This window comes from Cololabis saira, chromosome 17 (assembly GCF_033807715.1).
Source record: "Cololabis saira isolate AMF1-May2022 chromosome 17, fColSai1.1, whole genome shotgun sequence".
NCBI classification, from domain to species: Eukaryota; Metazoa; Chordata; class Actinopteri; order Beloniformes; family Belonidae; genus Cololabis; species Cololabis saira.
In genome coordinates, this window is record NC_084603.1 from 25,763,283 (window position 1) to 25,781,573 (window position 18,291).

Here is an 18,291-nt window from a genome sequence, read left to right on the forward strand (position 1 = left end):
TTAAATCTTTGTGCCTTTCAGCATTGATGATCCCTTCTAGATTTGTGTGAGCTACCCACACCATAGGGCCTAATATAACCACATACTGTACCATCAAAGATGCAGGCTTTTGAACTAAGCACTGATCACAAGCTGGATGGTTCCTCTCCTTTGTACTCCACAAGACACGGCACCCATGTTTTCCAAAAAAAAGGATCTTCACAGTCTTTGAAATTTTAGGTCGAGGAACATTTTCCTCAAGTTGTTCCACAATTTTCTACGCAGTTTGTTGCAAAATTGGTTAACCGTTGCCCACCGTAATATCTGACAGACTCTGCTTCGCTAAAGTGCTCATTTTACACTGATCTGTTGCCAGTTAACCTAATTAGTTGTAAAATGCTCCTCCAATTGGTTTTGATCTGTGCCAGTTACCTTTTAAGAATTTTGTTGTCCCTATTCTATTTTGCTGCCAACAAATTCAAAATAAGCTATTACTGTATTTTCCATGACATGGCGAAATGTCTCAATGCCTCAGTAAAATATGGCTTTATGAGAAATGAAGATCATTGCATTCAAATTTATTTAGATGTTACAGTGTCCCAAGATTTTTGGGAATTGGGGTTGTAAATAGTTTATTGCTATTACACACTCAGAACCCGATATTCATGGTTTCAAGCAGGTCAAAGGACATGGTTGCATTGCAACCAGAATGAATTAAGAGAGAATGATACAACTGTAACAAGATACAGGGAATCTGAGCAATATAATATTAATGTCTGATGGTTTCACAGAGGTTAGGTCTTAAGCACCACATAAAAACCCTCACAACCTGCAGATAGGTATCTCATTCATGCATTGTGTGTTACAAGTGTCATAGCGTGCTCTTTTTTAATAGTTGACACATTATTTCTAGGTCTTAATGGAATCACTGCGACATTAATTTGATAAAATACCACATAAATATAGTTCTACAGGGACATTTTCAGCATAGTTTTACAGCTCTGTTGGCAGCTGGTTGAAAGGGGCAGAGCCAGCCACTGTACATGACTCAACCCCTCTCCTTTGGTGTGACTGTTTCTTTTGAAGCTGGTGTTACAGCTTTGTGCAACAGATTTCTGGGGAAGAATGAATGCTACAATACAGGAACCTGGGTGGAAGAAAAAGATTGTGAAATTGGACACATTTGCTTTGATTTGGGTCTGTGATGTCACAGTGCTCTGCAAATTTGAATAGCTCCAAAATAATCAGGTTTAGGCTGCCTAAAAGAAAATGGCATGAATATGTTCTTCTGTTCTTCTCTGAGTTTTTGATTTGGCACTCCAGACACTCAAATATATACTTTTAAAAGCCATAGATCTTCTTTAGACAGTATTGCTTTGGTGGTTTGGTGGAATCTGCATGTTCTCTGCACGCTTGTGAAGGTTTTCTCTAGGTTCTCCGTTTTCTGCGTTGGTGTGACGCGGAACCATAAATCAGCCTTTACTCACCTCGTCTTCAAACAAGAAGATTGAATTTAATTCTAAACAGTTACACCACAGTTATTTACTCCGATTCCTCATCATTTCACTTCTTATGTTACAAGACAAATGAATCATGTTAACTTTAAAGAAATCACAACACTGAATTTTCACAAATGGCAACTATATTGTTAAAATATATAAATAAAATGTATGCACTATTGCTGGCTCAAGGAAGGACCGCGCGTCTTCTGAATGTGAACAGCTCCAGGTGCTTGAAAAATGTATTACGGTACTAATAGAGCCCCGAGCCCGGGGCTCCTCGACGGTCTGGTCCGTGAGCAGCCCCCGCAGCTCCGTATGCGGCGCTGGGGCTCCAGAGCTAAGCTAAATACTTAGCCCTTGCAAAGATCATACAACCGCAACCCCACGGCGGGCGTCCGGCGCACAGATCGGCTCCGGGGCGCATCCTCTGCGCATCGTCGGTTACCGGGGATCAAACCGACAGATTTGGCTGAAAATCTCGGAGGGTGAAGCTGATCCGACCTGGGACGGACCCCCGAGGACCCAGCTCCCAAACTACCCGGGAACCTGGATGATTTAACCCGGATCCGCTCCGCCGCGGCGCCGCGTCCGACTGGCTCAAGGAAGGACCGCTCCAGCCGACGGAGAGAGCTGGTTGTGGGCGTGGTTTCAGCAGCGGAGGACAAACCTCTGCGCCTCGGGTGACGTCACCCTAGGCGCAGATTCTCATCGGCTCAAAAAACATCACATGACACTGGGGGATTCTATAAGGCGGGGGTCACAGACCTTGCAGAAATTCATGGGATTGTGTCTCCCCTCTGCTGGCAGGGTGAGGGGAGACCACTTTATATATGTTAAAACGAGAAAAAACGTGTTTTTCATAATATGTCCCCTTTAAGACCTTAAGATTCTTGTTTGGGGCAAGAATAATGTATACATAATAAAAAATGAATTCTCGTTTCTCAGGATAAACTGGTTCCAATCACATCAACACTAAAATGACCATAACTCACCTGGGACAGACATCACAACATCTCCCTTCAGACTGCATCGGCCCTCTGCAGAAGTTTTGGCCTCAGGCCAGAAACATCAGACCAATTTTACCTTTGGAGTCATTCAGGATGTTCTTTAGACATTTTTTCATTATGCAAAGAAAAAACAGCATACCTTGTTTTAAAATCACAGTTATACTGGTAGTGGGGTCTCAATTGTCATTCCAGAGCTATACAATGGGAACAAAACTGGAAACATAATTGAAGACATTTATCATGCTTGAGATGAGTCATTGAGCAAAATTAGACATGTTATCAGAGGTTTTTCTTGGTTACTCTGTTTCTATCCTAAATATGCAACATTTGGACTAAGATAATAGTCAGTATTAAATTTGTATTTGTACGTAGTTGGACCTGGAGTGAAACTGTCAGTTCACATCAGCATCCAGATGCGGGGATGCAGTACAGCCCCGCATTGTGTGACAGATTGATTCCAGCTTAGGAATGGGGAGTCATGACTCATGACTTCATCAACAGACAAGGACTTGCATGTATGGTGTAATCTCTGTACAGCTCTACAATAAATCAATCAAGAATTCATGACATTTGCCAAGTGAAATAACAACACAGATTCTTTATGTGGAACATCTGCTGAAAGTGTGTACTACCTACATAGATGCACCAAGTACATTCTGCAACACAGAGAAAGAACCAGGAGATGGCAGCAACACAGACTGACACTAGCACCATCTTATCCAAATTAATCATCAAAATTTGATCAACTACAGAATAAATATTTTAAGCAATGTTTGATTATTTAGGATGCCTGTGGGTTGCCTCTCATCAACTGAGAGCCGATCTCTATAATTTAGCTTCCATGTGGTGTATAAAAAGGGAAAATGGCAGGGAAGATAAACATCTAGTAGTTATTAGAGACAGCCTAAAGTTGAAAGTGAAAATCAGGAAACCAACTATTGAAAGACAAAAAAATGTTCCTCTGTGTTCTTGGCATACTCACAAAACTGCTGAGGTCTGATTTATCCTCTCCACTGCCAACACAGCACATTACATTGGAGCTATTTTAAGGAACAATAATAATAATGAAAAGTATGCTCCTAAGCACTGTTGTTGTTATTGAAAATGTTACATTTAATAAAAGCGTGTAAGACCTTAGACACCTTAAATCAGTTTTAGTTGGTTGCTTCATCATCGTCATCCAGGATTGATGCGGTAAACAAATACCTCTGTCGAAACACTGAGTGTATTCATGCGAACCTCACATCTACGCCACTGCATTGTGGGTCAGATCTCAGTTTGGCTCACATTTCCGTCTCTGAGGTCAGTCTGGACGGCCAGTTTCCCAACAATCACACCACACGGCAAACAAACCCATATGAAGGCAATAAAATCCAATCCAAACCAGATCCTGATTGGCCCTTACGCTCCTCCTCCGTGTGCATTAGCACAGCAAACCCTACATGAACTCTGCTCTCACAACCAACACACCAGCTTGGATGTAGTTTTCCTAAGAGTGTGTGGACATCCATGTTTATGTGCATAAAGAGGAAAAGACAGGTCAACAATGACAAAACCAGCATGTTGAATGTCTAAACAAATGTAAGTAAATCCTTTATTTTCCTCTCAGTATACATTACGTAATTAACAAAAACATTCTACAGTACTTGAAAAAGGAGTTTAGAAAACAATAATTATACAAATCAGATTTGCTCAGTGAGTCTCAAGAGTGCTTCAAATTGCAGCAGATGGCTTGACTGAGCAAAAGTCTGTTAAAAAGATTAAAAAAATAAGAGCGCAGATAAAACAATAACCAAATTATTACATTTGTGACCAAACAGTAGTAGCATTGATCAAAGCATTAAAGACTAAACGTGAAAACACACACAAAGAAAAGTAAGTAGCACCACTTTTCTAGCGTCTGCACAGTCGCTTCTTTCAAGGCAAAGCCAGAGTTTTCCTGGATGTGGGATGCCACCGGGTCTTTGGCCACGGGTAGAAGTCCCCTGCCGTATACAAGGTCCACTGATGATAAGTTAAACTTAACTCCAGGTCCTGTTGTGTGATTAATGGAGTGTCAAGGGTCAATCTCCATGGGAACAACAGTGAGGATGGCGTCCTCGTTGCCCCGGCGCACAACTATTCTCAAGGAGTCGTCTTTCTTTATGGCGGCACTGACGTCACTTGCTGATGAAATCCTTTGGCCGTTGATGGAGATGATGACATCATGTTCCTTGAGTCCACCGCTGGAGGATAGAAAAAGGAGGAGAGATGATTTATTGGGGGCTTCATGAATTGAAAACACATGTTGCTTGGATAGCAGCAAGAATGTTTTGATTCCTAGGCCTGATTATTTTGGTTGAATCAGTTTTAGCCTCTGATGAGGTGCATGGGGCTGGATGATAATGTTGCTAGTGAGGAACCAAGCTGACCAAAATATTTGCTTCTTATGTCAACTCCCATCACTCTGTCCATCTTCAGTTTTGCATTAATAAATGCAGAAATGACACAAGCTAGAACAAAAGACTATTGGTAGTCTGCACATGGTCGTAATCAGCACACAACGTGCACTTTATCAATGCAAAGTCTTCACACCCTTCCAGATTTAGCACATTTTATAAAAATAAAACCTGAAATATCCCATTTCAATACAACTTTCAGACTCTTCACCTGGTAGAAAACAAGGTTCATGGTAACAATCCTTCAGTCTCTGAAGTCTTTTCAAATGCATCCAGAGTTTATATTAGTTTACAGTCGAGAATCCAGCTAAGTCATCCAGACGTCCACAAAGGTTCCTCAAAACCACTTCTCTGAACAGTCTGTATTTTCCTGCATCCATCTTTTCCTTGAGACAAACTATTTTCCCAAGATGTGAAACAGAAAAACCGTTTCCACACAATGACACTGCCACTACCATGTTTCAATATAGAGATAATATTAATAATGTAATGTCAGCGCCTAGTTTCTTTCACAAATGAATTTTTTTGGGATAAAAAAGTATTTAGTTTTTTTATCTTATTTAGAGACTTTTCTTCTCATAGTCGGTCAGTCGTGTACATTTTGGATGTTTTGTATATTTTAGTAGTTATTTTGTTAGACTTTCAGATTATATCTAATATATCTGTTGGGCACAGATATATTATATATAAATATATTTCTGTCACATTTCCTGTGCTCAACAAGACCAAAACCATCAGAGACGAGATGGAAGTCATGTATTGCTGTTTATGATAATTTCCTAGCCTCTGTAAGGGAACATGCCAATACAATTTCCTTTTTCTTTTTGTAAAAAGAAATGACCCCCCGCCACCCAAATTAATTAAATTGCATGCAGATGTAATATTCTTGTGTTATATGGCGGCTTGGACAGGAATCAATGTAACATTATGTCAAAAGAATTTTAATGACGGTGCGAAAATGATCCAGTGATCATGTATCAGAGTTTTAGCGCTACAGAGAAAAACACGGCCAAATGTACACCCATGTTAAAAAAATTCTAACTAGTGCACCTGAAATCATGCGGTAACCAGCAGTGATATGAAACAGCAGTCTAATCGCAGCCACATGTAAACTCAGACTGCCACACCTTCTCTTGCAACGGCACCCATTAACACAACTGCAACCCAGAATTTCCATCATTACTCTCAGCTGCTCAAACACGGTCAAGAGCTCCCAAGGCCATAAACCAGTACAATGCAGATGAAAAATCCAAAAAGAAAAAAAAAAAATCAATAAAACACACAGGATATAAAAGGAACCACAGTAATGTTGCTTTGCTGAGAACTGGGGGATTTAAGTGATGAATAAACTCTTGCGAGGCCTTGTTGAAGAGCAATCCGGAGAGGGCTGGGTGAGCAGGCGCAGGAAAACCGCAGCGCAGCCAGAAACCTCCCTGCATGAGGTTTGAAAGAAACAGCTGACCTCAGCGTCTCCTGCACCCCACTCCGCTGGAGCTGTGGTGCTCGCTGATTTCACTGGGATGCAATTGCAGGAGGGGCGGGGGGGGGGGGGGGGGGGGGGGGGGGTGTCTTACAGAGCATCAGGCACTCCAGGGTAACTGGGACGAGTAATAAATCGAAAAAGTGGCAGAGGAGTTGTGTTGGAAGTTTAAAGAAGGTGAGTGCACATTTGAAAGTTACACTAAGATTTTTGCACAGGCCAGAAACAACATCTAGCCGCTCCAAGTGAGTCAGGGTTAGTTTCCCTTTACACCTCATTGAGAATCATAAATTTACAATGACTTTACTGTCAACAGAGAAAACTCTTTCTGAGATATATGAACGTAAACGCTCCCTTACATCGCAGCCGGCGTCTTTGCAATAACCTCCATGACGTAAGCTCCCGAGGTGACATCTGGGAAGTCACGGTGTCGCGTCTTCAGCTCTTTGGCTAGCCTTGGGGTTAGAAAAGGGGAGGGAGGACTTATTAACCAATCACAGCCTTTTATCTTTCATAAAACGAAAAAAAAAAAACTGTAATTAGAGTCTAGGCGTGATTAAATAAAAGGATGCAATGAATGCACTTGTGGCAATAAGCAACAATTTAAGCAACTTACGCTGCAGTGAGAGTCATCATCCTCACGCCAATATACTTCTTCTTAGCATCTTTTCTCCCTAGGAATGACAATACACAAGTTGCATCAGTAAATTATACGTCGGATAAGTCGTCCATTCGGGGTGCGATCTCACCCTCAGGCATCATTTGGGCAGTGTTGGGGTAGTTACTCAAAAAAAGTAATCCATTACATATTACTAGTTACTTTAAAAAAAGTAATCCCTTACACTACTTAGTTACTGGTTGCTGAAAGTAACGAGTTACATTACTAGTTACATTACTTTTGGATTACTCCGCAATATCACCTGAGCTGCACCATAACTCGATTGCCAATGAACAACATATACAGGACTGTCTCAGAAAATTAGAATATTATGATTTTCTGTAATGCAATTACAAAAACAAAAATGTCATACATTCTGGATTCATTACAAATAGACTGAAATATTGCAAGCCTTTTATTATTTTAATATTGCTGATCATGGTTTACAGCTTAAGAAAACTCAAATATCCTATCTCAAAAATTTAGAATATTCTGGGAATCTTAATCTTAAACTGTAAGCCATAATCAGCAATATTAAAATAATAAAAGGCTTGCAATATTTCAGTTGATTTGTAATGAATCCAGAATGTATGACATTTTTGTTTCTTTTAATTGCATAACAGAAAATAAAGAACTTTATCACAATATTCTAATTTTCGGAGACAGTCCTGTAGTTGGAACCTTATTACTGCAGTGCCCAGATCAGCGCCAGAAGTCCTGTAAAATCCCGCAAAATCCCGTAAGATCACGTTAAAGGCTGATTTATGGTTCTGCGTTACACCAACGCAGAACTTACAGGGAACAGGAAGTTGAATTAAAAGTGCCAACTACAAAATATTAATCAAAAAGGTAATAATAATAAGCAGAGCAATTGCCTTAATTTACTGGAGCTTCACTGAGTAGGCAAATCTTGGTCCAGCTCTTTTACTTTTATAACGTTGCCTCGGTGACTGAAAAAGACGCAGTAAAAATGTGGTAAACTGTGTTCATACGTACCGGTACCTCTGGACTGCCTGTCGTATGACTCAGCCAGGAACTCTTGGATCTTGTCTGACGGTATAGCAAAGGAGATGCCGGCTGTAACTTTCAACGTGTTGATCCCAATCACTTCGCCATCCTGCAACAGCAGACCTCACTTAACGTTCGCTCACAATCTTGGGGATGTGAACACTTTCCTCTGTTTGCCACCAAAATGTACTCACCAGATTTACAAGAGGCCCTCCAGAGTTACCGTACTGCAAAACAAAATGAGACATTACTTATTAATTGCACTAGCGAGGACAGATGCTCTGTGACTAATAATACGCATCTTTATCCATTTACATTAATAATAGCATCAGTCTGAATGTAGTCCATGTCAGAGTTGCGAAGGCCCAGTTCTTTCCCTCCTCGTTGCGTGGTGCTGACGATTCCTGTCGTGACTGTGTTCTGGAGAGAAAACGGGCTGCCAATAGCAACCACAAACTCTCCTGGTCTCAGGTCCGATGAGCGGCCCAGCAGCAGCACAGGGAGCTTGGTCTGCAGGGAGACACACAGGGGCAACGCGGTCACTTTAGTGGGTTGAAAGAAAACAATGACGGGATTTTAGCCATCTGCCTAAAGTCTGATACATTTATTAATGCTCTCCTCAAGATTAAATGTGTTTTCCTGATGATTACCTTATTGTTTTCATGTTCAAATATAAACTACGAGCAGAGAAAGGAAGAAATTGGCAATTTTTTTCATTTACATGATATTAAAAAAAACAAAATGACCACAAACTCCCTCAAAGCTAACAGTTGTAGGATGTGAGGGGTCCAAAATGATGTTGGAGGAATTTCTAAGAAGCTACTTACAACAGTTGGTGACAGCACAGAGGACACGCAGGTTTGCAAATGTCCAGTTGACTGCTCTGTGAAATATAACCTACGGTTTCCATAAGCAGCGGCTTCTGCTTTACACATTTATGTCCTTTCAGCCCAGCTCTCTACTTAATTAGACCTATAAAAGACTCCAGACTTACTTTCTGCAACTTCATAATTTCATATAATCATTTGAAACTTTGGTTTAATAGCTGCATTTATCAAGTTTCAGTTTACCAAGTGCATCAGCCCAAGTGCATGATAAAATAATTACACGCAAGGAGCTGCATCGTTGACTCAAGCGAGAGGTTCTCATGAGATTGTATGGAAACACAGCAGCAACATCATGACTGTGTTCCATGAATTAAAAACTCAACCTCCGCAGCAAGCAGATCTCTAAAATCAGACCTAAGTTCAGTGCAGATTCAGCTGCAGTGCCTCCGGTGAGAAAGGTACTGATTGTGTGTTTTCTGAGGGGACAGAATGAAAATAATTACAGCTCAGCCACAAACCCTTCAAACAAAACCCTGTTGCTGCCGAGGGGCCGTTCTCCCACACAAAGACCATCACTCCTTCAGCACCACAGAGAGAAGTGACATTCAAACCAAACAACTCAAGTCAGAGCACAAATACTCCGGTTCAAAACCTTGTTTGTCAGCTCGGACAGACTGCAGATGCTGGAAAACTGACTGAAATACAGTAAATAATGACTTCCTTGATCTCTGGCTCAGCCCTTTTTGGAAACCAGTGTTAGTTAGCGTCTCTGAAGGACATTATCTTTTCAGTGCGGCCCGAAGCCAGCGCCACATCAAGATAAGTCTACATAAACAAGGACATGAAAAATAAATAAAAAGAACCTGTCTCAACTGTTTTAACATGCATGTCTGTTTTGTTTACTCAAAACTACAAATAAAAGGCAGAAAAGGCCTCGAGGTACTTGAGAGGAACAGAAGTGCTTGTGCAAAGTCAAAAGAATCCATGTTAACTGTGCACCCTCATTCAAGGACTCACACGTACATGATTTTATTATTGCCATTCGTCAATCCTGACGCTCATATTAAAAAGAGGACACCTGAGTGAATTGCTCTGTAAGAAAACAAAAACCTTTTGATTCAGCATGTTAAACTTTGAAGCAAGTGAGTTTGAGCACTGAGCTGAAGTCATCATTAGAAGATGAGGAAGACAGTGATCACCGGTAGCTGAGGAAAGGAGCCACTCAACCTTACCTCGCACGCGTACATGCAGGAAAACACAAACAACCTCTACCGCACTCCTGATTCCTCACGGTTCAACACTGAACTCTGCTCACGCTCTCGCGGAAGAAGTACAGGTATATACATAAACCAGGAGACATGTTCCTCAGACACCTGGCGCAGGAGCACCAGCCCGGATAATCAGCCCTGCACCCCTTCTCCTGTCACACTCCATGTGAGATGAGAGCATAACCAGATGGAGAGAGGAAGCAAAAGAAACACACACACACATGCACACACACACACAGCTGAGAGAAGAGGACGTCAGGTGGATACGAGTCTCTGCCAAAAGACATTCAGGTCTCCGCCACCATGATTGCAATAACAGTTAATGCTACTTGTGTCATGGCAACTGTTGCTACAGTACCTCGACTTTGGTCAACCTCAACGCGACCGGTGTCTTGTAAGTGCAGAGCTGCTCGCTGCTTATAGAGGCCTGCAGCAAACACCCACACAAAGTCACACTGCATTCAGAAAAGCCACAAAGATAGACTGCAAAACTGCAGGAGCCGGCTGACTCGCAGACGGAGCCTAGGTGAGAAGGCGGAACAAGCACTGAGCGCGCAGACTGCTGCGCGTTTGGAAACACTGTCTCGCTTACATATCGCTTACTAACTTTTACTAGTCAGCAATCTGGAACGACTTGTGGAAAATCATCTCGCCATCTGAGTCCGCTTCTCTTTGACCACCCAAGTGACTCACCCTGCTATTTCAGACCAAGGTTAGGATGAGGTTCTGCTTGACTATTGGACACTTAAAGGAAGGAGGCTAGGTGAAAGAGGGGAACAACAGACACCACAAACCACAGGAGGAGATTCTGAGAGTGGAAATGAATGAGTCACACGCACCTTTGGATGATTTTATGTTGCTGCATCCAGCGTGTTTATAAGAATATATCCCAAAATAAACCTACTCTGCTGTCAGATTAAAGAAAAAAAAGTCAGATAGCATCATCTTTCTGAAAATGAAAGGCTGTTTAGTTGAGCTGGACACTACGTCATTGGCTGACGATGGAGATGCAGCTCATTCCTGCCTCACGTTTTACAAAGACTCTGCGACTGAACATTCATGAGAGCTCAGCTCAGAAGTTTGGTATCAGATTGATGTGGCTCTGTTTAGTTTGGATGAAGATGACATTCTTTCACATCTTTTGTACTTGAGTTTTGAATCCACCTTCTCCACATGGATGTTTTTTTGAACACAACGAGGGACAATAAGATGGATAAGCTGGCAGACACGCCGACTGCTTTTAAAATAACTGCCGAGCTCCTGCAGTGATTTATCTCTGTTTGACGTTAGAGCCTCGGTCGCGTGGAGCCTCGTTTAAAAGCAATTGCACTAACTGCTGTTTTATGACTAGACCAGGTGCACATTTTAACTCCACTCCAGCCTCTGGACGGTGGCTTAATAATCCTCTGAGACACGTATGAAGTCACAGAAGTAGTAGGAGGATGTCATCCAGGCACGAACTCTCACAAACTGAAGTCTGTAAATGAAAACCTCCACACCTGCTAACATATACAGCCAGACCACTTCAAAATACACACATTCAGACGCTTTGGCTGGGTCTGTGCATGACCTGAACTGTGTAAAAATTCAACCGTTTCTGCTTCTTTCACTGACTTCAAAGCAAAGAGCTTTTTATTGGTGCTATTTTAAATAAATTCCACTTTCCAGGCTAAGGTATAGGGTTTAAGAGGTTGTGGTGATGCAGATAAAAGCGGGGCAGGATTCAGCACGTCCGTGCAGCACAATACATGGAGTCCGAGAATCATGAGATCATGTCGAGAAGTTTCAGAGATAAGACGCTCGCCTTCTGGCACGTATGGGACTCGCTTACGTCTGCACGTATGCACGTTTGTGCATGCTGGGTGCACTCATGTAAAATGGTGAAATGTAGGTGAATAGGTTATCAACGCAGGCGTGCAGGAGGTAAAGTTAGGACCTTTCTTTTAACTCTATTTTTTGTGTGTAAAACATGATAATTTTATCCTAGTTGGTGAAACAACCTCAGTCAGCCACATATAACGTTTTGCAAATGTTTGTCACAGACAGAAAAAAAAAAAAGAAAAAAAAGTGAGCCCTATGATTACTAAGTACCCTCATTATTATTCTTCTTTTTTAAAGCTTTATTTAATCAATGAGGGAAATAAATTCCTGGGATTAAAAATATATTTTTTCGAGACTAACAGCAGTTAAAAGCATGAGAGTAACAAAACACATATAATAACAATACAGATATGCATAAAATATGCATATAAACACTATAAATCCCCAGCAACAACGCTAATGTTACCACTTATGTTAGAACTTTAAAGGTTTCAAGGGTCATTGTGATCATGGCTGATGAGGATCAGTCGTAACATCTACAACCAGAAGTGGAAGCATGTAGAATATGCAAAATAATCATATTTAAAATCAAGTAATGAGACCACAAGCAGGGAGAATATACTTTAAGGCTTGTTTCACCGTCTCAGCTCGGAGTTTAGGCACAATAGCTTGTAGATTTCACCTTCAGCAGGAAAACCTTGAAGCAGTCATTTCAAGGATAACTTAAAGAGTCTTACACATGGTTGTGGAGGAATTTTGGCCCATTCTTCTTTACAACGTTCAGTCAGTTTATTGAGGTTTCTGGGGATTCGCTTTCGTGCAGCTTCGAAGGTCCCTTCACAGCATTTCACATAAGCTGAGGTCTGGACTTTGACCAGATCATTCCAGTAACTTCATTATTTCATTTTCCAGCCATTCTGATGTGAATTTGCAAATTTAGATGTAGTTTTAGTCGGATTATTGTCTTGTTGCACGACCCTTTTCCAACCAGCAGATGGCCTTCCACTAGTGTCTCATGTGGCTGCAAAGAACATCTCCACTGCTTGTGGATGCCAAGTAACTCCACTCTGGGTTTATCTGGTCAAAGGGCATTCTTCCAGAAGTCTTGTAAAAATGTCAGATGCTGCTTAGCAAAGCTCAGTCTTTCTCCCATATTCTTTTGGAAAGAAGACGTTTTCTCCTGCCAACCCTTACAAAAAAAAGGATGCAAGTCTTTTTTCTAAAATTCTCCACAGTCTGACGTAAGGCTAAACTTGTTGGGATATTCCTGGGGAAATTGGCAACTGTCTTGAATAGTTTCTACTTGCAAATAATATTTGTCACTAAAATATTGACCCCCATGGTTAGGGAAATGGTTTTATAACTCATTCCAAACAGATGTGCTGCAACATTTGCTTCTCTAATACCATTGCTTACATCTTTCCCTCTTGGTATTGTGTTAATGCACACCTAAATGCTTCTGACCAGCAAAACCACAAGATGTCTGTCGTTACACTTGACAGTGCTTGGCTTCAACTTACCCTCTTAAACCCTATAGAAGCAGGAAGGGGGTACTTAGTATTTCCCATTAGATTTTTTTTGTGAAAGAGTTATATATATTATTGTTAGAGTTTTTATTTTTTGCACGTTTTTATTACTTTTGCACGTTACTCCACATGTTGGAAGTCAAGGACAGAACTGAAAGTAGGTTGTCTGTGCCTTGTAGGTGTCTCAATCACACTCGGTGAAAACCATTTCCTTGCTGACACCAGTGTGGAAACCACTATGGGTTCCATGTGTCGCTGAGCGGGGTTTTGGTCTTTATAAGCGCAAACACATGTCTGGGAGCTTCATGTGTGTGTGCAGCTTTGCCTGAAAGCTCAGACGAACTCCAGGGCGTCTCATTCCTGGCTTAAACACCACAAAACTTTAAACTGCACACATCCCAATGAGAGTAGATGGTTTCAAAAGTGTTTTTGTCCCCCCCTCAGGGAGATCTCATTTAGTATATGTGTCTCATTTCTCTGTGTTGAACTTTTATTTACACAGTGCTGAAATGCATATTCTCCGAGGACTGGTGACTTCAGGGCTTACACAATTCCTGGCAGAAATTATGTGTTTGGTTCAGAAAACGAATAAAGACGTTCACCAACTCCAATGAAAAAAATGTGCACCTTTTATAACTAGCTGGATTCAAAACGTTTGCTTACAGCTATATATCTATGTACAAAGATAACTTGGCAAGAGATTGGGAATTAACTTAATCGAGATTAAGAGGTGTTTGTTGTTAATGGTATTAAAAAAAAACAATGATGGTCCTTGATAACAGAAACTGTCCTAAGCTCTCAGCTGAAACGTGACGCAGATCTTTATTTGGTTTGGATGTGTCTTGCGATGGTCCATCCATGCTGACTTCTTCCCTATCAGCGGCGCTGCAGCCGTTAGATGGCTGTCAAACAGAAGAGACCACTTCTCCTGGACTCCCAAACTGTTGCACATTTTACCATCGTCCCTCTGCCTGCTGACATAACCATGCCTAAAAGTAAGACCTGGCTAATAAAAACCCCTTAAGGTTTTATATGCCTGCATGTATGTGTTGCGCTTTTATGAAGTTTGAATCGCACTAATGCAGTATGACACTTCCAATAAAAAAGTGCAAAAAAAGTTTCAACTGAGTTTGAAAAAAAAAATCCTTGTATAATTATAGTATGCAGCTCTCACTTAATTTTTCCACGGTTTGAGACATCTCCTTCAACAAAGTGATTGCCAAGACAACTATCATATTTAAAAGCAGCATCTCGTTTACATGTGTGTTTTTCATCAGTTTAGCCAAACCGGCCTTTAAACACTGTTTTCAAGGATCAAAGCTTGCAGCTCTGTTCCGTCTCATATACTTGCACATCCAAAAGAAGCATCATATGTTTGTCTCATTTAGGCTAATAGCTTAATAAATAGACAACTAAATAGCTCATAGACAGGACAGTCTCTAATAACGGGTGATGGCCAGCCTTCTAACCACAGCCACGGCTCATTTGAAGCTTTTGCTTTCGTGACTCATGCGTCTCTGAAGTGACGTCATTGACCGGTAAGCCATAACAGTTTTGGGCAATGCTACCGCCTGCCCCGCAGGCCTGGAAATCAGTTCTGGAAAAGCTGAAAAGTAGGCCAAGATAAAGTGTGTAAAGACTCAGCAGGGCAAGTGTGTGCCTGAATGTGTGTGTGTGCGTTTAATGACTGTGTCAACTTTCCTTGGCTCTTTTCCCAACCGACTGCATCCTGAAGCATGGGAACCATTTTGGTTAGAGGAATGAAGCAGAAATGATGGGTCAGTGAGGGAGAAGGACTTGAATCACTTCTTCTCTGCCTTTCATTAATAACGGATGACACGCAGAGTCTTTCCACTGGCGGTGGAGTGACTGTGTCCCTGCGTGTGCGCACACTACAAACACACATTTAATTTTGTTTCCCCTTTTGTCTGCATATACTAATGGTAACTAACAAATTTGGTAAAACACAAAAACACATATATATGCATCTTAACCCTAGACAGAGGTGTGTGATGTGTGTAGTGCGTGTGCAGTGTGTTTGGGATAGGGGGGCGGCGCGATATACATAAGAATATAAATACAAATATGTTTAACTGTTCATACATTAATTAGGGGGAGAAAAAGATATATATATATTTTGCTTTTGTTTCAAATCACTGACGATACAATTATCTGTTATAATACTAACAAAACAAATTTTTAACATGAGGGTGCAACATCCATCAGCTGCAAGTGGGAATCAAGTTGTTGCTTTTTTTTTCTATCATATTTTTTTCAGTCCATTCTGTGGGGTATTGTATAATCAAATAGTTAGTAGGTTTGGGATGTGGGAGGGACTAATGAGACCAGCTCCGCCCATTTGTATTTGTATGTTCTTTTCCACTATTTTTTTCTAAACTTCTAAAAAAGAAAGAAAAAAAAATCTTGACCAATCACATTGGGCCATTTTGCCTCAACTAATACCTGATGAGTATGTAAAATCACATCACAATGCAGTCTGTTCAAGAGATGATGGTGAGCAGAACATAGGAAACTTTATTGTTATGTCGCCGTTTTGGGCTGTCTGGGGAGTAGAGGAAGAGAAATCCAACTACCATGGTTATAAAAACCGGAAATGCATCAATACGGCTTTTTAAAACAAGAAAACAGCGGAGCTCATCTGATGGCTGCCAAGAAATACAATAAATACAGAAGAAGCGAGAAGTCCAACCGTGGCACAACCATTCATCAGCTCGTCAATGAAGAGGCCAGCAGGATGACTTTATAGCGAGAACTTGGCCAGTCAGTTTTCATGGTTTCAGGATTCAGTTCTCACTTGAGCTTAAAAATCAAGTGATAAAGTGTGACAAAGATTGAACAGTCTGAAACAGATGTTGGTCCTCCTGATGCTACCTTCAGTCATCATTTCACTATGAACTCAGAGCAATCCCATTGCAGTTAAAATATTTCAAAAAGTCTGATGCTTCCTGAGTTTTGCGGAGCCAGCTTTTCCACCTGATGCATAACGCATTCACGTCTACCTCTCAAAGCAGACTGTACTTAACCTTTACACAGCTTACTGAAGCTGCAGAGCTAAAGCCAAACTGCTCTTAGCTGCTTGTGTGAAAGATGCATCCAAACCAGTCGTAGTGACTGCTCAGCTCTTGTCATGAATTGAAATTGTATGTAAAATCTCTGGAACTTCACATTTTGAGTGTTGTGAAGTCGTCGCGGGAGTCCAGATCAGCCGTTTTCCAAATCAGGGTACATCTAAATTCCAGGTAAGCACAGGCATGTCCAACATGAAGATGAGAGGACTCAACAAGAGTCTCCATTGTCCCATTATCGAACAGAGACAGCCCTCATCACCACGTTAGCTCACACAGCGCTCCAGAAATACGAAATCTCTCTGGAGACCTTCGTTTTCTCTCTCAGTGGCGCGCCATGCCATCCCCCCGCCTCAGGAACAAGGAGCACTCTTTCCCCCTTCCCCTTTTCTCTGAAGCTCCGACAGCTGTGGGCAGACTAATGTATTCCCCAGAGTGGAGGGGTTGACCACAGCACTGGGAACAGACTGGGCCTCGCTACCAATAAACTCCTATTTCACACAGAAAAAAAACAAAGAAAAGGGAAGAAAAAAAGCCAGTCATTTCAGTCGGGGAAAACTTATCCTTAAACTTTCTCTTTCATAAACAATGACTCTATTGTGCAGTTATATTGATATTCTTTGCTGTTTGTTGGGTGCTGATGTTGACAGCCGTTTTACTTTTTTGACCAAAAAAAAAAAAAACCTCATGGGGACTGGAGGAAGAGGGGGACGTGACAGCAAGTGGGAATAATGGAGGGTAGACTGGAAAATAAAAGATTAGTGCCAAATATGGTAATTTTGGTACAAAATGTTCCGATTCATGCTTTGGGCAAATGTTTCCCTTTTAACTTAAGCTATAAAGTCAAAATAAAAATGAACAGAAACAAACACAAAGAAACAGATTCACTTGTCTCAGCAAGAGCAGTCTTTAAGGACAACATTATTAGTCCCAGAGGAACTATAGACCATTTCTCTGCAACCAATGACTGTGGCTGGTTAACCATTTTAACACTTTTTTTTAAAATAGGAAACATCTTAAAAATTGACACAGTGAAAATTATTAGCCCCCAAGAACCGCTTCTCCCTTCAAGCCTCACCTGAGCAAGAGATCAGCATTTAAACGTGACTTAAAGGATCCCCCAGGGAGAATCGTGTTACTTCAACTCTAGTTTGAGAGAGACTCCTCTTGAATTCTTGTTCAAAAGAGATTTCACCGCATCTTAAAGGAAGAGGAACCAGCCTGGAACTCTCTCCGCAAAGATGAACTGACTTTTTCTGAACATGTGTCCTGGAAGAGCAAGAGTTTTTCATTACAATGGCCTTCAAGTTCCTGGTCCAAGAACAATGCTCACACAGCAGCACAATGAAGCCAGACTGTAGTTTACCATGAACATATAAAATATGTGCTTTTGAACTTTTCCTTTTTTTTTTTTTTTAATGCACATGGGTGCTATTTTTATTTGGTGAAGGAAACAAAAACACAGTTCCCGCAAAGAAACATGGCGCTGGAAGCATAATGCTGTCGGACTGTTTTGCTGCTTCAGACACAAGGAACCTTGTTTAGGTGCATGGGATCATAAAAAAAACAGGATTCTGTTGATAATCTAAAGAATAATAGAAATAAACCTGCTGCCAATCTAGATTTAGGCTGTTGCTAGATTTCCATCACGAAAATGACCCAAAACAAAGCTCCAAAGCTCTTTAAAGGTC

At 41.2% G+C, this 18,291-nt stretch overlaps 1 protein-coding gene across 1 annotated transcript in view; it reads right to left on the reverse strand.

Annotated features, from left to right (window-relative positions):
- Window positions 1-4,051: 4,051 nt before the first annotated feature.
- Window positions 4,052-18,291, reverse strand: part of LOC133463649 (serine protease HTRA1A-like) — a 35,866-nt gene continuing 21,626 nt past the window's right edge. The window contains exons 4-9 of the mRNA XM_061745298.1: window positions 8,388-8,582; window positions 8,267-8,299; window positions 8,061-8,181; window positions 7,023-7,080; window positions 6,766-6,861; window positions 4,052-4,713 (exon numbers count right to left, since the gene is read on the reverse strand). Coding sequence (XP_061601282.1) covers window positions 4,545-4,713; window positions 6,766-6,861; window positions 7,023-7,080; window positions 8,061-8,181; window positions 8,267-8,299; window positions 8,388-8,582 — 672 coding nt within the window. The 3' untranslated portion in view covers window positions 4,052-4,544. The remainder of the gene's footprint in view (window positions 4,714-6,765; window positions 6,862-7,022; window positions 7,081-8,060; window positions 8,182-8,266; window positions 8,300-8,387; window positions 8,583-18,291) is intronic.